The sequence below is a fragment of the Schistocerca piceifrons genome, chromosome 2, assembly GCF_021461385.2.
Source record: "Schistocerca piceifrons isolate TAMUIC-IGC-003096 chromosome 2, iqSchPice1.1, whole genome shotgun sequence".
Lineage (NCBI taxonomy): Eukaryota > Metazoa > Arthropoda > Insecta > Orthoptera > Acrididae > Schistocerca > Schistocerca piceifrons.
The window spans coordinates 1104153457-1104175797 of record NC_060139.1 but is presented as its reverse complement, the minus strand read 5'-3'; the positions used below and the strand labels follow the sequence as shown (position 1 = coordinate 1104175797).

The 22341-nt window shown below is 44.3% G+C and overlaps 1 protein-coding gene across 3 annotated transcripts in view; it reads left to right on the top strand.

Annotated features, from left to right (window-relative positions):
* LOC124774980 overlaps positions 1–22341 on the top strand; it is a 186252-nt gene that overhangs the window by 70951 nt on the left and 92960 nt on the right. For all 3 annotated transcript variants that reach the window (XM_047249723.1, XM_047249721.1, XM_047249722.1), the window contains exon 4: positions 2318–2533. In XM_047249723.1, coding sequence (XP_047105679.1) covers positions 2318–2533 — 216 coding nt within the window. The remainder of the gene's footprint in view (positions 1–2317; positions 2534–22341) is intronic.

The following is a 22341-nucleotide window of genomic DNA, read 5'->3' as shown; positions in this document are numbered from 1 at the left end:
CGAAGGTCACAAAATTTTGACCTTCCAATTTTACATTCAGGATGAGAATTTTTGAAAGCTACATAAAGTTCATTTAAATTTGACACTGCTTTGTTACTTTAACTCCGTTTGTAACAACTCTTTTGCTATCTTTGCAACCTGGGCACATTCTACTGTTTTCATCGTCTTCAAAAAACTGCTGGATCTTTTTAATTGTTTCTTCACTTATACCTACTCCTTTCTTCTTTCCTAAAACTGGAAGAATGCCTTGCTCTTTCTCTAATTCTCAGGTTAGTTTTACTGAATGATGAGAAACGTTGAATTCATGGACTATTTTTTTTCTCTTGACCATGAGCCAGGGAGCAAACTTAAAATTTTAACTGTTTCCTCTTTAGATGTCACTGAACATTTAATTTTTTAATTTCTCTATTAAGCTGAAATATTCAGTGTCAGATGACGCTGGTTGTAGGTTTTCTTCGTCTTTAGACATAATGTTTGTATCTGTATTATTAAAGCACGATTTCACGTCTTTTCTAATTTTGTCTGAAAGTTGTTGTACCTTATTTTCAATAGTTGCTTTTCTTTTTCTGCTACTTAATTTTTATTATTTTCGAAGCAGGAGATACGTCTAACTTAGAACAAGCAAAATCCAATATGCTAACAGCTTCCTCATTAACAAGGTTGCATGATTCTGGTTCTGGATTCACAACAGGTACTTCTGAGTAACAATTTGGGCACAGGGAATTTCCATCAATCACATTACATCTCACTTGGGAAGCTGTTTCACTCTCACATAACAAGGACAAATGTTCAAGTTTTAATCCCTCAAACCTATAGTAATAGGCTTTTTATGGACTTTAAGTGGATCCCAGCACTTGCTTCCAAAAATGAGGTTGTAATTCAGAATAGATTTCTTCTCATGATACTCGCTCGCTGATGTTACCGAAGAACTTACTTGAAATTTAAACAAAGTTTGTCTAACTTCATCTAAGTCATTCACATTTTCCAAGTTTTTTGAAACTAAACTGTAAACTGTTTTGTGACACAGTTCACTTGCTATCTGTCCAACAGAGCACTGTTCATCCATGTTATTGCATTCCAGTTTATCTCTCAAAATGAATTACAAATTACACACAGAACAAAGCACATAACACATTTTACACTCTCGATGGAGTATGTACATCCACTCTAACAGAGGTTTCAGAGCAGACTGACTACAACAATGCCACACCCAGCAATAATGTACTTCTTTATTGACAATAAATCTAAACGTAAATGGGCATACTTATTACCACAGAACAAAAGCGAAAGCTCCTATTGTTTATATTGCGTTACTAAAAATAAATAAACTAAATTAATATTGGGTGATAGTGTTAACTAAATATGTCACAATTAAATTTGATTACAATGAAACAATAAACCATTTTAACAGGCAACAGCCATAAAGTCAGTTGTAGAGTAATGTGAATTATTTCCTAATTTTCAAAAATTCATATCTTTGTTCACAGTCAGATATCAGTGTCGAAATTTTTACAGTACGTTGCTATCATATAGGTGTACAAATGGTGCAAAAATCATATTTTTATATTCAGTCTCACCTGAGATAACTAACCCCAAACTTAACAAAAAATGAAAATTTTCAAATTTCAAAAATTCATACAAAATTAAGGAAACATTTGTAAGTGTTCTTGCTCTATATGAGGCTAGTAGTGTATGATATCTAACTATAGGAAAAAATAGACTCTCATAAATCGCTCCTTGTTTGTTATTTTTGGACCTAAAAAGTCGATTTTTGAAAATTTGGATACCAAACTTTGGAGGTCATTTAGACTAGTTATTTTTGAATTTAGGGTATTTTGTGTAATAGACAATGTTGTAGAGGACACTTTTCTAAATACAATCATGTCAGTTGCAATGTAGTAACAACCCAGTGCAGAGATACTGATATTTTTACTAACGTCTCTAAACTGAAACATAGTCGTGCACTTACAAACGAAAATGGCCGCCATTCAATAAAGGTGCAAGATTATTAAAATATTTAAATATGGTCAAGCAACCATCACTGGACCACTTCATATGGATTGACCCCACATGGCTCGATGAGTTGTTTGCCTCGACCATGTGATTTCTGCTTTATCAGAATGTAAACGTTGCCCCATTATTCGCCGACTGTTTAAATACTGAAGGAGAATGTATTATTGATGACTAAAGTCCCTGTTACGCATCTCTGTTGTGTTTATTAAACTCGTGGGGTAACGCTATGTACTTATGCACCAATCTAATATTTATTTATTTATTTATGTCACACTTGTATTGAAAAGCATGTTTTTTTGTGTAGGATTGAAACAAGGCAGAAACTGAAAGAGCGATCAAAGGAAATTGAGGATCCCCCAGAAGTTCTAACAGAGAAATGTCACACTTTAGCAGAAGCCTTAAGAAATTCACACCACCTTGTTGTATACACTGGAGCAGGCATAAGTACTGCAGCACAAATTCCTGATTATCGAGGAAGCAATGGAATTTGGACACTATTACAGCAAGGAAAAGATATTGGGTAAGTCTTAATAACTTCTCTCTTTAAAAGATGAGTGTTATTTTACCAAATTGCACAATGCAGCAAAAGGGCAGCAACTTAAAATACTCTTTCACCCCTCCCCCCATCAAGCACTGCACCATCAAGGATATTAGTGAGAAAACAGAACACTTTAATTATTTAGTAAACACAGTCGTGTACGTATATGAGGTGTTACTTTTTATTTGTGGATAACTGGTTTCGATCTACTACAGAGACAACCATCAGATCTACATTCTGTGAAGAGGAATAAAACATATTACTTTACTTACAATCAAAATGCACTGTAATATATAATAATGGAGTAAAAAGGCTCAGCAGGTCTGTCCCTACTTACATTGAGAACACACTGCTGAAAATGGCTCAGCTGCTGGCAGTTAAATAGCAGCAGCCGTGCCCGTTGTTTCTGGCATAACATCATTTGTAGCCAGTGGCTTTGAGACTTGATTACTTTGTACGGAAAACTTGTATGAAATGTATAATTATTAGGAGTTCGGTCTTTGAGAAAACAACAAAGATTATTTTGATTTTATGAAGAGGAACATTCATGATAAAAGTAACAAAAGAGAAAAAGTCATTACCCACTGACAGGGGTCCTTAAAATGTGTGCTGCCCTCTGCAGGATCTTCTGGTAAATGTAATCGTAGCAAAGATGGTCGAGGGGGCACACCAGCCTGGTAACCAAGGAGACGGTATACATTCCGCCATTAATCAAAGATATTATGGATTCCCATTGGCAAGACGGACCTCAGCTAGAAATCGTGGTGTACCTGAGGAAAGAGATGTTATTGATAGTTTCTGCAAAGGTAGAACACTAAGTGTTTTGAGACTTGTTCCAATGGTGTTCAAAAAGAAACTTACCAGAGTTGTGATAGATTGCTGAGAATAATTGAATAGGAAGTTGTTGAAGATGAGAGAAAGTGTCTGAATTTGTACGGCTTGAGTATGGGAGGTTTGGGAGAAGAAACAGAGTTATGTCATAAAAACTAACAAAGTCTGTAATTGCTAGTTACTCAGTCATTAACTCCACCTGTATGATCATTTCTTCTTCTTCTTCCGTATCGAATGCACCAATTATATCTTCCCTTCCCAGTAGTTAGCAAAGTAGGTTGCTTTGTCATTGACTTTCAAAATGTCATCTTTAGTGCATGTTATAGACATATCTGGGCAAAATCAATAGGTGGTCCAAGTCCTGTATTGCTCCGCATTCACACCTATCCCTATCACTGTAGCCCCATTTAAATAGGTTTGATTTGCACCCAGTTACTCCAGTGCACAGCCGGTTTAATGACCTCCAAGTTGTAAAAGGTAGTTGAAATCCTGCAGATCCCCCCTCAAGTAGTTCCATTGTGGAGAGTGGCACCATTTCTTCCCAAAGAGACAGGCCGCCTTGCGACGGGCTTGGTGGTGAGCTCTTCAGTAGTTTCAACGAAACTCCTGCGGAATTTCAGCCAGACGCGTTGCTTTCGGTGCATATGCATTGGGTGTCGAGGATCATTCTTTTGTTTTGATCTTTCGATCTCGGGAGCTACTTGTCTGCAGATAGTGGGTGGTGCTATGCCTATGATGGGATAAATTTTGTCTTTGGGAGTTGGTTTGAGGCATCCTGTGGCAATACGTACAGTTTCGTTTACGGCGGCGTCAACTTACTTAGTGTAAGCAGAGTTCCTCCAAACTGGCGTCATGTATTCTGCTGCTGAGATACTCAGCGCCAGACCTGTGGTGCGCAAAACGTGTGGTTGAGCTCACCATGATGAACCTGTTAGCTTTTTTTGACAGTGCTGCTTAAAAGTAAGCGCTCTGTCCAATGTTACTCCCAGGTATTTTGGGCTGTTTGTATGCTTCAGCTCTTTCTCTTGCCACATGACTTGGAGCTTCGGTTTGGCTTGTTTGTTCCTAAGATGGAAGGCAAATACTTGAGATTTACTAGGGTTTGGTTTCAGATTATTGCCTTCGTAATAGGTAGCAAGTTCTGTTAAGGCTCCAGTGAGATTCTCCTCCACTTGTTCAAAGGTTTTATCTTGTGTGGCCACTGCTGCATCATCGGCATAAATGATCATTCGTGTCTGGTGCCTGATGGGAAGGTCATTCATATAGATGTTAAATAATATTGGAGCCAAGACACTACCCTGTGCAAGTCCATTTTTCTGTGTCCTCCATCGGCTGTTTTTAGATTGTAAGGTTACATAGTAGCGTCTGTTCTGTAGCATGCATTGTACGAACATAGAAAGGGTGTAGTCCTTAGTGACATTATACACTTTCTGGGTAAGCAACTTACGGTTAACTGTGTCATATGCGGCACTGAGATCCAGGAATGCGACCCCAGTTACTTCTCTTCTCTGATTGCCGTCTTCGATGTACTGTGTGAGATTAAGGATTTGGCCACAGCATGATTGTGCTGTTCGAAATCCAGCTTGTTCATTAATGAGGGCTTTGTCCACATAATCAGCTATATGTTTGAGGATCATTTGCTCCTGCTCTTTAAATAGATGACAAAGCAGTGAGACAGGCCGGAAATTTTTCGCTTCAGCTGGGTCTTTCCCTGGTTTTAGTAATGCAACAACCCGAGCTTTCATCCACAGTTTAGGAATTTGCATTGTTATAATACAGTTATTCATTAGCTTTAGGATCCATGCTTGTACCCTCTGTCCAAAGTGTTTAATTTGCTCAGATCTTAGATTGTCGAGGCCAGCGGCCTTATTGTTTTTCAAATCGTTTATGGCATCTTGTAGCTCCTGGATGAAGAACAGACGAGGTAGGAAGCTAATCTCATCGTTCAATTTTCTTTTGATTTTGCCATTCCTGATTTTCGTTTTAGTTTTTCCGGTCATGAGCAGTTGGTGAGCTATCTGATCAGTTGTAAATTCACTGTAATTTGATTGTGGTTCTGTTGGGTCATTGCTGAGACTTTTGAGCAGTTTCCATGCCTTCCTACTGCTGTGCTTCACGTCAGTCTCTTGTAGGAGGTAACACCACTTTTCCTTTCTCACTTCAGAGATACCAGACATCAGTAACTCACCTGACTGGATCGTTCCCTCTGAGAATGGGTCCTTATTGAAAGTTCTTCATGCTTTTTCAGAGCTTCCTTGCTGCTACCATTGAGTCTAGCAATATACTGAGTGCGTCACCCTGTAGGTATGCACCATCGAGAGATTTTCTTGACGAGGTCTATAAAAGTTTCATATGCTTGTACTTGTGGTTTAATTTCCAAGATCTCCTTATTTATCTAGGTCCTCTGCGAAGAGTTCCCAATGAGCTTTTTTGAAGTTGAAGCATCTCTTGAAGGGCATTACATCTGTTTTGATTATTGCTGTAATGCAGCTGGTTATTGCTCTGTGTTGCATTCTTGGAATTGGGTCCTCAATTTGCTTTACAGTTTGCAGGGATACCTTCTCGGAGACAAAGATGTTATCTGGATTATATCCTCGTTTCCATCTCCCGCTGTTAAATGATGCAGGCAACTTTGGGTCATGTATCAATTTCAGTTTAGTCTGGTCTGCCCAGATCTCCAGCATTTCGCCGTCGTCATTTGTCTCTCTACAGCCCCATGCGAGAACATGACAGTTAAAATCTCCTAGTACAACTTTAATCTACATCTACATCCATACTCCGCAAGCCACCTGACGGTGTGTGGCGGAGGGTACCTTGAGTACCTCTATCGGTTCTCCCTTCTATTCCAGTCTCGTATTGTTCGTGGAAAGAAGGATTGTCGGTATGCTTCTGTGTGGGCTCTAATCTCTCTGATTTTATCCTCATGGTCTCTTCGCGAGATATACGTAGGAGGGAGCAATATACTGCTTGACTCTTCGGTGAAGGTATGATCTCGAAACTTCAACAAAAGCCCATACCGAGCTACTGAGCGTCTTTCCTGCAGAGTCTTCCACTGGAGTTTATCTATCATCTCCGTAACGCCTTCGCGATTACCAAATGATCCTGTAACGAAGCGCGCTGCTCTCTGTTCGATCTTCTCTCTCTCTCTTCTATCAACCCTATCTGGTACGGATCCCACACTGCTGAGCAGTATTAAAGGAGTGGGCGGACAAGCGTACTGTAACCTACTTCCTTTGTTTTCGGATTGCATTTCCTTAGGATTCTTCCAATGAATCTCAGTCTGGCATCTGCTTTACCAATGACCAACTTTATATGATCATTCCATTTTAAATCACTCCTAATGCGTACTCCCAGATAGTTTATGAAATTAACTGCTTCCAGTTGCTGACCTGCTATTTTGTAGCTAAATGATAAGGGATCTTTCTTTCTATGTATTCGCAGCACATTACACTTGTCTACATTGAGATTCAATTGCCATTCCCTGCACCATGCGTCAATTCGCTGCAGATCCTCCTGCATTTCAGTACAACTTTCCATTGTTACAACCTCTCGATATACCACAGCATCATCCGCAAAAAGCCTCAGTGAACTTCCGATGTCATCCACAAGGTCATTTATGTATATTGTGAATAGCAACGGTCCTACGACACTCCTCTGCGGCACACCTGAAATCACTCTTACTTCGGAAGACTTCTTTCCATGGAGAATGACATGTTAGTTGGTGCTCTGTGTGTTTCTTGTAACACACAGTTGTTTCGTTTGCACATGTCAGATAATAAAATTTCTTTATTTACAGATAAGCCTTCAATATTGCAGGAAGTTGTCACTAGTGATGGTCTTGGTAAAGGCCTTTTTTGGGGCTCTTCGGAGAGCTGTTTTGACATCTTTAGTTTTGGTGCTCCGGTGGTCATTGAAACCAAATGGTAAAATTATTGTAGAAGGTTACAGCAGCCAGAATCAATTGTGTTATCTTAGAAGCTGCATATTTTTAAAAATAAAATCTTATAAATATATTTGGAAAGGAACATTAGTACAAATGTACTGCTGCTACATTAAAAGTCAAAGATTATGAAAATGAAGTAGTATTAAATGAAAAATATAAGAAAAGTAAAAGAAATATTTGGCAGTGAATGTTAAGTTCACGGCTAATGTTGAGAAAATATTTTGTGCACATATAGAAGCACTATATATAATCAGTACTGAAACCTAATTGTTGGGTATATTGTTATATTAAGAAAATGAGAAGATAGTTGGTAAAGAAAATGGAGAATTCTTAAGATGAAAATGCTCATGGGATAGCATTAACTAAAGACTTTATATAAGGGATTGACAACAATTGCATGTGTGCAGAAGCTGACGTACGACTCAAGTATAGTAACTCAATTTGTCGCAAGACCAGTTATCTAAGTGGTGAAATATGTGCTGAAAGGCCTTTATCAAGACCATCACTAGTGACAACTTCCTGCAATATTGAAGGCTTATCTGTAAATAAAGAAATTTTATTATCTGACATGTGCAAACGAAACAACTGTGTGTTACAAGAAACACACAGAGCACCAACTAGCATGTCATTCTCAATGGAGAGAAGTCTTCCAAAGTAAGAGTGATGTATAACTCTACACCTTCACATACAGCTGTGCACATCAATGCACTGCTTTCAGAATTGGGGGAGGTGCCCTGGCCCTGGTTCAGTGGTGGGTTAATGACAGAATTTGGTGCACCAGCTGTCTTGGATTTGGTTATTTAGGCTGTTTCACACATCCTGCTAGGCAAATACCAGGCTGGTTGCCACATTCTACCTCAAATACATGCTAAGCAAACCTTATGATACATTCTCACACTCAAGCATAGGACTCACTGTGGTCACCAACAGACGCAGTTTCCAGTGTGGCCACTGACTTTCAAGATTTCAAGGGTAATATCTGTATGTATTGCCAAGCTGCACAATTTTAGGAAGTACATGGTTTGAGAGCCCTGTTTGTACATGAAGCCCGTGTTCTTCTATAGCATCTTGAAGGCAGTGTCCTCTTTCATCAATTGCTCTGCTATTCCAAAATGTAAATTTCGCATTTGCATCCATTACGAAACTGTCAGTTGTATTGACCCAGTATTTCTGGTGTTTTTAACTTTTCTGTGTGTGGTTGTTTCTCGTGACTGTATTGAAAATATTGATTGTGCACCTTGCCTTTGACAGGGAGTTTACTGCAAAAGCCAGCCACTGTGGCCGAGCGGTTCTAGGCATTTCAGTCCGGAATCACGCAGCTGCTACGGTCGCAGGTTCGAATCCTGCCTCGGACATGGATGTGTGTGATGTCGTTAGGTTAGGTTTACGTAGTTCTAAGTCTAGGTGACTGATGACCTCAGATGTTAAGTCCCATAGTGCTTGGAGCGATTTACTGCTAAAAATCTGGCCAAGTCCAATCCTAATCTTGGTGAAGCACTTAAAATTTCCAAATATTTGAGGTTGCTTTGGCTGCTCAGCATGCTTTTAAAAATGGAATTTAAGTGTCAGAAGTAGACAGTGGTCAACTAATGATTTCGTTTCATCACCCTCTGTTTCTGCCTTTATGGTAAGTCTCACCCAAGTCCAAGGGCTTCCAGGCAACTAGTACATGGACCATTCGGTTCGCCCCTCAGTGTTGAGTGACTCCTTGCGTAATGTTAGCAGGAGTGAGAGAGATGCCTTCCCTCATTGGTGTTGTGACATATTTCACACAATGCAAAGGAATTCCAGTTCTGTCTTGACTGGCAACGGGCATGTCAGAACCAGATTCCCACAGCAGCTGCGGATGCAGAAGAATGTCAACAAGCATCTTGCACCTTGCTGGCTGCGTGCTCAGACGTGGTACAGGAATGACACAGTCAGAACTGCAGAGTAGGCAGCTCTCCTGCCATTGCAAAAGCTCACCTCGGAATTACCTTTGTTTGGCTAGTCCATGGAATTCCAGCTGGAAACCGGCACTGCCATGTCTTTAATCATTGACACTGTGTCGGATTCTGTGTAAATATTCTGTGTGTGCGCTCTCGCTGCCACCAACATTTTCGGTGTAGACATCTTATCAGTTTTTGATTCAGAGTAGAGGACCACATCAATTTAGTGGCAGAAACAGTTCCTTTTTCTGATCTTGATGCTCTATGCAGTATTTATAAGGATATTTTGAACCAGTGCTCTGGTGTGCGTGTGTGTGTGTGTGTGTGTGTGTGTGTGTGTGTGTGTGTGTGTGTGTGCGTGCGTGTAATTTTATGGCAACAAAATTTTGCAGAGCTTGCACAACAGTACCAAAGCATTATTTCCACCAATCAGTGGGCAACACCTGCGATTTTCACCTAAAGAACCAAATGAGTTGTTGCGCACTTGTGCATTTCAGGTCAATCATTAATTCCCAGTTTTATGTTGATCTCTATCTGCTACCCAGAAAAGTTGTTGACTAAACTAACTGGGCCCCACTAGTATTCAAAAGTACATTTAAAGTATGCTTATCTCCAAATGCTGCTCAACGAGGAATCACACTAGTTGCTAGTCGTAATTTACTGTTTGCCTTGTGGAAATACAGCACCTTAACTTTGGTGTGCACGTGCCATCTTCCAGAAGTATTTAGAACAGATGGTTAGAGATGTTCCACACTGTGTTAATTATTTGGATGATATCATTGTTAGGGGGTTGATGCTTGTGGGATGTCACAAGAATCCTGAATCCCTTTTTATGATTCCAGGAAAATAGCATATGCTGACAGTTGGAAAAGTGCCGTTCTTTGCTCCCAGCATCAGATACCTGGGGCATATTCTCAAGGTACATTTACACCTGTACAACTTCCTGAACACTCTTGAGTGCATGTGGCAGTTTCCACACACACACACACACACACGCACACACACACACACACACACACACACACACACACTAGTCTAAAGTCAAGCACGTCTCTGAATTGTGTGCAGGGGCCACTCTATGCAGGTGCAAGAATCTCACCATCCCACATGGGTAGAGATATGCAATAGTTGTTCACCTGTCTGTGGTTTTCTCCATTTGGAGCTTTGTTTCACTTGTCTTGCTGTTAAGACTCAGTTTTTTGTATGCATACAAATTAGTCTTTGCGTTAGCATTTTGGCCGAGTAGTCAAATGAGAAACACATGAAAATTAAACAGTATTACTGTGCATTTCATTTTTTCTGGCTTGTTGATTCCATGTACTGTAAAGACAGAGTGGAAGTAAATAACTTGCTAGTTTCTCACAAATAAGAGCAGCCTGGAAATATTGGAAGACCTGAACAAAATAAGCCTTTGTTTGTATTTCCAATGACTAAGAGTTGGAGGAGTGATTTTGGGACCCTTTATATGCCAAAACCATCATTTCCTTTATGAGCCAATTTGAGTCATAAACAGTTAGTTTCAGTGAGGAAGGATGAAAGATCATTGTAATCTCTAGCAGAAATGTGCATCCATAAACTACTTTGTGATTTGCAAATGGAATCAGCAGCATGACATCCACGTCAGGTATTTCTTCTCTATCCACCAGCCAGTGCCTGCATGATGCAGATCCATATGCTGCAGAGACTGCTCCCCTCTATGCTTCACAAACTTTGTCTCCTTACACATCCAGCTCAGTGAAATGATTTTGTCAAAGTAACAAGATGATGATCAGGCATTTCAGGCGCTTCAGTTGCGAGTGAAACAAAAATATGTATTTGTGATATAAATTTAAGTGGTGATGATACTTCTTTTTTATATAAAGTTTTTTTTTTTCATTTAGAATTGATCATTACGATTACATGTATTGCAAAATAGATAAAATGCGTAAGCTAACATTATTTTTGGCCTGTCCATTATAAACATTAAAAATCTAGCAAATGTTTTGTTCGTAGTAGTACGTAGCGTTAGATGGTCTTCAGCCTGCCTTTAGAGAGCACATTTATGTGCAGCCTCACTGGTTTGACATTACTAGACACCTCACAGGGTCAAATGGAATTGCTTACATACACTTGTTAAGAAAGAGGCGTGCACCTACACGTGTCCCTCTACTTACTTCTGGGACAGGTGGAGGCACATGGTGACAAGGTGCAGAGCATACAGGTGTACACTCACCTTAAGTCACAAAGGTATCATTCCCATTCAGAAACACAATCGTAAAAAAGCTGGCCTCTATTAGCCTTAAACAGTTAGTCATTTCTGGGTAAAATCATGTGCCAAATTTATTCACTGAGTGGTGCGGGCCACACGTCCCCTCAATTGGCTGCAAAAGAAGGGCATCAAAATTGTGCATTTGGCCACGTGTCAACAGTCTTCTCAGCACCTTAAGGATGGTCTCAAGGTGGCACCATGTCTGACGCCACAATAGCGAGCCTGCTGTTGACACGGGTGACTGACATGTTCCAGGACACCATTGCAGCAATTTTGTCCTACAAATTGAGTCCGAAATGTTAAACACTGCACGGCTAAACTATTCCCAGTTTGAGGAGCAGGAGGGTGTAACCCTCGTTTATGAGGTCGAGAAATTTTGTGTCTATTCGTACGGCTGCAAATTCACCTGTTGACTGGCCACAAACTGTTGATTTCGTTGTTTGGGCATCATTCTAAGTGCTCACATAAGTCAGTGCTCCCTCCCTGCAGGGGGCTCACCATTGTTTGTTGAGTGTGTGCTTGGCTACCACAGAGCCCCAGCCTTTGCAGCATTGCTTCCTCTTTCTGTGATGCAAACCTACACTTAGACTCTCTCTTCTCTCCGCTGACTTTCCATAGGATGGCACCATTTGGTACAGACCCTGCTTGGACTTGGTTTTTGATTTTGGCCTCGTTTTCTAGTTTCACTCCCGATGCTATCTTCACCTTCCATTAACGTTAGTACGGTCCCCATCGTTAGTTTTGACTGGCCAACTTTCCCAAATTTTAAAGAAGTGCATGTCATGCCTGTGCCCTTCCACACTGGCACTCTTCCTTTCTGATGTAGTATGCCTGAAACCCAACATGGTAGCCATCCCATTGTGGGGAGGTCACGAAGTACCTCCACAACGATAGCTCCCCTGACCGCACAATGATCGCACTGTTGGTGCCTGCGCTGCATGCTCCCCACTTACACCATTGAGTATGTTCCTGTCATGACAGGCACAGGGACTCCCGGTTACTGGCCGGGTAGCCATTGCTGTGGCTGTGTGGCACCCATAGGGAGAGCCCTCATTTGGAATGGGTGGCACCATGGTGGCTAGTCGCACGTGAAGTGACTTAAACTTTCTCCTGCTAGTGGTCATGAGGCCTCAGCAGTCTCTTCAAATCGAAAGGCATTGCACATTGCAACAACATACGATCCCAACACATTTCCTTCCGTTGCCAGACTGTGGGAAGAATGCAGTAGAAACCAACAAGGGCCAAAATCCTCTCTCCAATACCTGATGTGTGCCAGGATTGACAGGGATATGTTTTTGGTCACAAAGCCTTTATGTTTTGTGAAAACATTGAGGACAGATATGGAGAAGCTGCAACCGTCTCTGAGATGAAGAGCAGTTCCCTCCCCATTAAAACATGATCTCCTGTTCAGTCACAGGTGCTGCTCTCTTGTGAATAGTTAGGTGACATTACTGTGACTGTCACTTCTCACGAGAATCTCAGTATGTTCCAGGACATTATCTATCACCACGATCCTCTGCAATCTGGCAATGAGCTGTGGGCCAACGTAGTGACTTCATCCATCGTGTCCGTAGGGGACCGAGGGGAAACAGAGTTGGTACTGGAGCCTTCATCTTGGCCTTAGAGTGTGATATGTTGCCGGTCTACCAATATGATATGAAACACCATGTTCCTCCACCTGTGAGATGTTTCAGGTGTATGGGGTTCAGACACATGTCTTTCCTTTGCACTGATACCCCTGTCAGCAGGCATTGTGGACATCTGTTGCACGTGAATGTTCCTTGTGTCCCTCCCCCCATCTGTGTAAACTGTGGCAAACTCCACTCTCCCTGCTCACCAGATTGCTCAGTTCTTAAGTGTGAGAAGAAAATCCAAGAGTATAAGACCCTGGACAGGCTCACATATCAAGAGGCCAGAAGGCCAGAAAAAAGTATGGGCGTCTAGATCCCAGACAAATGACGCAATCTTATGCTACAGCTACAACGTCATTATTGCCTCCTGTGTTAATGGTGCCTTCCTCTGTTGTGCCTCTTATAGTGGACCCTCAGAACTGCCCACTGACATCTGCCACCCCACCCCTCCCCCCCCCCCCCCCACCCCCACACAGTTGGGGGGATCTTCGCAGCCCCCAGGCAGTGCACCCACTTTGGGAACTCTGGCTCCCCACCTGCCGGGGCACCAGTCCCCATCCCCTAGCAGGGGGCACCGTTTCCTCCTCCAGTTTCTCTAGCTAGGGAGAGGTCCACAGTTCCTGCTGGTCCATAGCCAGATGCCAGCCAGTGGCTGAAAGAATCACAGGCTGCTGGCCGTTGGACTTCTTGTTCCTCCTCTGTACCTGAAATCAATTCAGGGAAACTCTGTCCAAATTTTCCAAGGAGAAAGAAGACTTCCTCTAAGACAAAGGAAACTCTGGTGACCCTCATGCCACTGGACTCTGCACGTACTCCTTCTGTGCCGAAGGTCGAAGTCCCGATGGCCCCTGGGGCACCAGACCTCCCCAGGCAGTGTGCCACAGTACCTGTGTCAGTGGCTCCCCTGACATCTCAACTGGTGACTCTACATGACCCTGGTTCATAACTACTCCCCCCCCCCCCCCTCCCCTCCTCCACCCCTCCCTGGTTGCTTAGTGCCTCCGCAGTATTCAGTCTTCTCCTCCAGTGGAATTGTAATGGATTTTTCCACCACTTGACTGAGCTACAGTAACTTATAAGCACATACCCTGCATTCTGTATTGCCATTCAGGAAATATGGTTTCCAGCAACTTGGACCCCTACCCTTCATGGCTACCAAGGTTAGTTTAAGAACCTTACCAACTATAAGAGAGTATCAGGTGGAGTTTGTTGCTATATGCTGGACTCTCTCAGTGGATTGTGAGCATCACATCGTACCCTCTTTAATCGGATCTGGAATGAAGATGAGTTCCCATCTCAGTGGCGAGAAAGCGCGAGAGTTACTGTACTGAAACTGGGTACGAACCCCTTCGAGATGGACAGTTGTTGCCCAACCAGCCTTACCGACGATCTCTGTAAATTGCTCAAATGCATGGTGGGCAAGCGGCTGTGTTGGCTCCTTGAGTCTCAGGGCCTCTTGGCTGTATCTCAGGGCAGTTTTCACAAAGGCTGCTCCACTGCCAATAATTTGGTTCACCTAGAATCCACCATCCGGATGGCCTTTGCATGTCATCAGTACCTCATTGCTGTATTTTTCGACCTACAGAATGCTTATGACATGACGTGGCGTCCCCACATCCTTGCTATGTTACACGAGTGAGGTCTCCGGGATCCACATCCGATTGTTGTCGAGAACTTTCTGTCGCACCATACGTTCTGGGTTCAAGTAGGTGCTTCACTAAGTATCTGCCACACCCAAGAAAACAAAGTTCTGCAGGGCTCTGTACTGAGGGCCTCCCTCTTTCTGGTAGCCATCAATGGTCTAGCAGTGGCTGTGGGCTCTTCGGTATGACCCTCCTTATATGCCGATGATTTTCATTTTATTATTCCTGTTGTAGTATGGTTGTTGCTCAGGGTCACCTGCAGGACGCCCTATGAAAGGTGCAGTCATGAGCTCTCACCCATGGCTTTTGGTTAATGTTGAGCACTTTCGTCACTGTCACACTGCCCACCACACCCATAGCTTTACCTAAACAATAAATCACTTCTTGTAGTTGAGACTAGGATTGGTCTTCGATTCCCGACTGGTATAGCTTCCCCACTTTTACCAACTTAAGTGAGAGTGCTGACGAAACCTCAATATACTTCGCTGTCTCAGTAACACTAGCTGGGGTGCAGATCCCTCTTATCCTCTTGCAGCTCTACAAAGCCCTTGTTCTGTTGCCTCTTAATTACGTGAGTCTTGCATATGGTTCAGCATCATCTTCAGTGTTACGGATGCTGGACGTCATTCGTCATTGTGGGGTCTGACTTGTGACAGGAGCATTCCAAAAACAGTTCTGTGAACAGCCAAGTAGTCAAGGCTGGAATGCTTCCATCAAGTGCCAATAATAGCTAATAAATTACTCTGTACGCATTCGTAGCATCCCTGAGCATCCCAAATTCCATGCCCTTTCCTCTCAGTGGGAGCTCCACCTCCCACAGTGGCGACCCGGAAGTGGGTGTACAGTTGCTGAACGCCTCCAGGGCCCCTTTTCAGAACTGCAACTTCCTCCACTGTCACCTCTGGTCAGGGAGACATTGTATCTGCCCCCATGGTTGTGCCCCAACCTCAGATTTGCCTTAAGTTTCCTTCGGTCCGAAAGATTCTGTTGATCCTACTTTTTTCGCCACCTGTTCTTTGCTATCCTTGAGAAGTATCTGGTTTGGAGGTGGTATTCACCGATGGCTCAACAGTCAATGGACGAACAGGTTTTGCATATACCCAAGCACAGTGTAGTGAACTCCACTATGTGTCAAGCAGCTGCTGTGCCTTCACTGCTGAATTGATGGCCATTAAATTAGCCCTTAGCCGTGTTCGTTCTTGCCTCCCAGGGGACCCACAGTCCCTTTTGTCGGTACATGTGTGACTCGTACGGTGCCCCGAGCTATTTCAATCCCCTTCCTTTTTCCAGACAGCGTTATCATCCCTGTTCCTCTCCTTCCCTGCCCTTGCTCCTTTCTCCCTGCCCCCTCCTTTCGCTCTCGGTGGACTTCTTTATATTGACCTGGCTGTTCTGCCGGCTTTGTTTTGGTATGTGTTGTTGTTTAGTTTGCTGTTTCCATCTCCTTTTCAGCGTTTTTGGTCCCCTTGGGGTTCGACCTCCATTTCCAACATTTTACATTCAGTGTGAGCCATATGGGGATGAACTCTCAACCTAGTTTTCATTGTGCAGGCTCCTCTGCCCCCCCCCCCCCCCCCTTTTTCCCCTTGCACCCTGGCTCCCCTCTTATTAGGTCACCAGCACAGTAACCAGTCCATGTGGTGGCGCTGTTAAGTACCCACTTGGCTGAACCCCCTAACAACACAGGGATCACACTGTTAGTACCTGAGCTGTTAACGCCTCGTGTATGCCAAGGAGTCGTTGCTCATCACTTTGGGGCATCAGAAGTCCCGGCAATGGCCGCCGTGCCAGATGGCCCTAGCTGTGGCTCGGTGGCGCCCACGGGGCAAGCCCCTGGTCAGAGTGGTTGGTACTAAGGTGGACGACTTGCACGTGAAGCGACAAAATCTTCAACATCCTGGCCATTCTGTGGCCGTCTCTAAGGGTGATAGTAGATGTGACACTCCTGATCATTCACCCTTCCCCTCACTGGCCACTCTCGCGTCCGTCGGCCGTCGTAATTTAATGTATATATTATTATTGTTATTATTATTTTTTGATTGTTGCCGACTTACGTGGTGGGCCTTAATAAAAATGATATTTAAGTTGAACAATGTAATAAACTCGGCTAGTCAGTTCACTTTAAAGCAAGAAATCTTTAGTTATTAATTAAAATTGCGGCCCACACACGCGCGAGAGTATTTTTCTTACCTCCGTTGACCATTGTATTGTAGTCGGAGTCCTGGCTCTGGCTCTCAGCTATGGTACTGAAAATAAGAATCTTAAAGCTAAGTATTCCTGCAACTTCGTGCGGCTGTGGAGAAAAATTAATATTATGTTAATAGCTGGCGAGTTTTCCGCTTCCGCTAATTTTTCGTGAGTTAATATCGCCACGTAATGGCGTCGTTGGCTGCATCGGCCGCTGCGATTGTTGAGCTGTAAATTACTTGAATGCAGGTTAATTCAGGGAAGGCGGACATGAAATCGGGATCACCTCTTACAAATTAAAAGTGCACAATAATATTAAATCGTTATATTATATGCTTAACTCATACAAATATGCTTACATTCGTCAGCACACGCAAGATGTCCCTCTAGACACATTCAAGACAAAAGAGGAAGTGAAGTCGACTAAAAAATTAACAAAAGAGCGTATCTTGTCTCTTTAGATCATTCTGTCATAAATTATTTCTTTGCAATCTAAACCTACACAGAGAAATTATTATTTTACGGCTACATGATAAAAAATTTGGCACTGGGGACGCTATACCACCCCTTGGTAAGAGGGTCAAGCTCACCTGCTTGGGTTGAAACCTTTCCCTCGGTACCTCGTTTGTACCAGGACTGATGGCGAAAGTTTTGCCACTACTAAGCCTTTGTTTTTCGTGGAGATGATTGAAGAAGTGGAACCCATGAGTAAAATGCGGTCTGGTTCTTTGCTCTTAAAGACATGTTCTGCTGCCCAATCTGAAGCCCTGCGTGCTTGCGACCACCTCGGTGACTTCTCAGCCTCCGTTGCACCCCATCAATATTTGAACTCGGTACAGGGCACCATTTTCTACCGGGATCTTCTTCTCCAAACTGACGAGGAGCTCCATGTAAACCTCGAGCGACGAGGAGTTCGATTTATCTGCCGTGTACAGCGAGGCCCTAAAAACAATCGCATCGATACAGACACCGTTATCCTGGCCCTTGAGGTGATGGTGTATTGGTGTGATGTAAAACATTAGATTCCACCACTGATGAAATGCTTTAAATGCTTACAGTTTGGACATGTCTTACCGCTGCACCAATGATACCCTCTGCGGTGACTGTGGGCGCCCCCTCTGTGAGGGGAGTTCCTGTGTTTCTCCTCCTGTGTGTCTTAATTGTCATGGCAATCATTCTCCATGTTCACGGGATTGCCCCATTTATAAGAAGGAAAAAAAGATACAGGAGTATAATTTCCTTGATCATCTAACCTACACTGAGGCTCATAAGAAGTATGCACGTTTTCATCCTGTGTCAGTGACATCAAGCTATGCTTTAGTTACATCTTCAGCCCTTCCACTCTCTTCCTTACCCCAGTCCTGCACCCTTCTCCTCCCCCCTCCCCTACAGGTGCCGCTCCCCCTCTACAGCCGGAGAAGTGTCCCACTTCTTCGGTGTCTGCCGGTCAAGGGCGCCCCTCTCGGGACACCCTTCCCGGCACCTTCCAGGCCAAAGGTCTGCTGCCACATGGCAACCACGAGAACCAAGGTCTGTGGGCACCGAGGTAGCCCGCTCTCTTTCTGTTCCAGATCTTGCTGCAGCTGGCTCCTTTTTGCAGCACAGCCCTCCTCCATCTCAAACAGAAAAGAAGCAGCCAGAGGTCCCGTCCCCACCTTCACAACCTGACTCTGACCTGCTGTTCATGGATGTCGCCCCCTCCTTGTCTGTGACGGATGGTGACCCGGTGGCAAGACTGGCTTTAGGCTGTTCACCCCCAATTGGAATCATTGTTCTGTAGTTATCCAATGGAATTGTAATGGATATTACCATCTCCTTCCGGAGTTGACATCCCGTATTTCGTTTTACTCTGCAGCTTGTATGGTTCTGGAGGAATCTCATTTTACTGATGGATCACTCACTGACCCTTCGTGGGTTCCATGCTTTTTATCGAAATCGGGTTGGCCCACTGCTGGTCTCTGGTGGAGTTTGTACGTTGGTCTGTATGGACGTTGTTAGTATGTGGATTCCTCTTCAAACTACATTGGAAGCAGTCGCTGATAGGCTCCACCTGGACTCTGGGGTCGCAGTTTGCAATCTTTATTTCCCTCCTGACAGGATTTCCACCTGCTGTCTTAACTCCCCTTCTTCAGCAACTTCCTCCTCCCTTCGTCCTTCTCAGGGATTTTAATGCTCATCACCCCCGTGGTCTTCAGGGCCCACTCCCGATTTTTATCCGCCAGTTCTTGTTACGTCGGTTGTTCTCCACGGACCCAGGAGAATGGCGTCCCAGAAGCTCCATCTTGAGTGTACTTCTTTTCCTCATTGCTGTAGGTGGACTTGTGGCCTCCGTCGATCCTTTGGTCACCCTTGCTCTATATGTGGATGATTTCTGCACTTGGGTTAGTTCCTCTTTGACGGCCTCTGCAGAGTGGCAGCTCCAGGGTGCTATACAGCGTGCCTCTGCATGGACCTTCTCACATGGATTTCAATTCTCTCCTTTAAAACCACAGGTGGTCCACTTCTGTCACCGTACTACAGTCCACCCCAGTCCGGAGCTCTATCTTGATGCATAATGATTACCTGTGGTCCCACAGTTTCGTTTCCTTGGCCTTCTTTTCGACAACAAGCTCACTTTCTGTTTGGTGGTCTCAGCTTCTGGTTTCTTATGCGGTCGCTGTCCGTTCCTCTCCCGCTCATCCTTCCTATTCTATCCTGTTCCCAAACCAAGGACGTCATCCACCTGATTTCCACCCTTGGGCGGGTTTACCGGTTGGGCTCCGCTTGCGCGTTTCTTCGCCGTGATTTTCAGCTTCTTTCTTTGTCCTGTCTCCCACGTTCCCTTCCCAACACCCCTCCTTGGTTAGTTCCTCGGCCCTGATTTGGGTGAGTCTCCGCCGAGGTCCGAAAGATTCTGTTCCCCCAATAGTGTTTCATTGTTTTTTCCGCCGCATTTTATGGAAGTTTCGGGATGCTGTTGTTTTTTTCATCGATGCCTCTAAATCTGCTGATCGTGTGGGATATGCCTTCACATCCTCTGTTGGCATGGAAAATCATGTCCTGCCAACTGCATGTGGGGTGTTTACTGCAGGATTGATGGCAATTTCCCAGGCCCTTACCTTTATTAAACAGTCCCAACTCATCCGCGTTTTGTTATGTATGCACTCAATGAGTGAGTGGTCTTCAGGCTCTTGACTGCTGTTTTTCCTGCCATCCCTTGGTCCCTGCTATCCATGACCATCTCGCTGATCATCACCATGCTGCTTTTTCCGTTGGCTTCCTTTGGGTACCTGGCTATTGGGGTATCCCAGGTAATGGGCTTGCTGATCGTTTGGCTGGGGGAGCAGTCACTCCCAAGCAGTCATTCCCACCCCCCCCCCCCCCCCACCCCCTTTCCCTGTAACCCCTCCTGCAGCGGATTTACGGCTTCACATCAAATCCCACTTCACACAGCCATGGGCCAATTCTTGGGAGGCTACTCCCCTGTCTAATAAACTTCGTGCGATTAAGGTGACACCTGTCCCGTGCGTTCTTCCTTCCGCCTCTCCTGAAAGGACTCGACCACCCTGTGTCGTCTCCGCAACAGCCACACCAGGCTGACCCGTGGTTTTCTTTTGCATAATGTGCCACCCCCACTTTGTGGTTGTGGAGCCTTCCAGTCAGTAGCCCTCATTTTGGTGGAATGCCCCCTTCTTTTGGCTCTGCATATTAAATACATACTTCCCTGTACTTTAATATTGGTGGATAATTCCTGAATGAACTGGTTCTCAGTTTCCTCTGTGAAAGTGGTTTTTATTTTCAGTTGTAAAGTTTTTAATCTCCCTCTGGATTTGGGACAGGGTGGTGAGGGTTGGGGTGTGTCTCTCACTGTTAGCTGTGTTTGGAGATTCCTGACTCCTCTCCTTGGCCAAGATCCTCTTTTTCTCCCTTTTACTCTGTTTTTATCGCTTTTTAGATTTGGTTAGTCTCCTTTTACAATACGCCCTTTTAAACTCTAGCGGTTGAACATTTTTCAATAGCAGGCGGTCTCGCCCGTACTGTATCAGAGGTGGTATATTTCCTGTCTTGGGATTGCCCTTTTACTGACTTCCCTCTTTTGTTTTTACCATTGACAACATGACTGAACTTTTACGTTTTTTAGCCTTTTACCTTTTATCGTTATGCCTCTCGTGAGATATACATCCGAACGAATGGACAACATTTGAAACAACAGACTGATGACCTTGCTGTTTAGTACCTTCAACCCCAATCAGTCAATCAACCAACCAACCCATTTAGTGAGTGGGAATTCACCAGCGCCCTCCCCTTTTGTCCCGACACGGCTCCTGGCCATAACCAAATGCTCCAACACTTATCGGTGGCTGGCCACCGTCGTATACTGACCCTTTTCAACAGTCTGTGAAGTGAAGTGAGGGGGTATTTCCTACCCAGTGGCAGGAAAGCATTGTTATTCCAGTGTTGAAGCTGGTTGGTTACCTACTGTCCAATTAGCCTTACCAACACCCTGTGCAAATTCCTTGAACGCCTCGTGGGTCTGCAGCTGTTCTGGATCCTTGAATCCTGTAATCTTTTGTCATCGACTCAAGGTGGTTTTCACTGTGGCCGCTCTACGGCGGATATCTTGGTCCACCTTGAGTCTGCTATCCAGTCAGCTTTTGCCCATCGGCGACACCTGACTGCAGTCTTCTTTGACCTGCTTAAAGCGTACGACACCACCTCGCGCCACCACATCCTCACCACCCTTCATGAATGGGGCCTTCGTGGTGCTCTGCCCGTTTTTATCTGTAAATTTCTTTCTTGTCGCTCTTTCTGGGTTCAAGTTGGTTCCTCCTACAGCACTTCCCATCGGCAAGAAAATGAGGTTCACAGGGTTCCGTGCTGAGCATCCCTCTCTTTCTCGTCGCCATTAATGGACTGGTGGCGGCTGCTGGGTCGACAGGCCCCCACTCTTTGTATGCTGACGAGTTTTGTATCTATGTCACTTCCTCCGTCACGGGTGCTGCAGAATGCCATCTACAGGGGGCAATTTACCGGGTGCAATGTTGGGCTCTCTCCCATGGCTTTCAGTTTTCGGTGGCCAAGTTGTCTGTTATGCATTTCTGCCATCACCATACAATCCGTCCCCTCAATGGCCAATCGCTCAAGGTGGTGGGTACCCATCGCTTGGGTCTGGTCTTCGACGCCCGGTTGCCTCCCTCATCTTCACCAGCTGAAGAGGACGTGCTGGTTACATCTCAATGTTCTTAGATGTCTGTGCAATACCACCTGGGGTGCAGACCACTCTAGCCTACTGAGATTGTACAAAGCACTGGTCCAGTCTGGTTTGGACTACGAGAGTCCCGTCTATGGTTCTGCGTTACCTTCGACGTTGCAGATACTAGACCAAATCCACAATTGTGG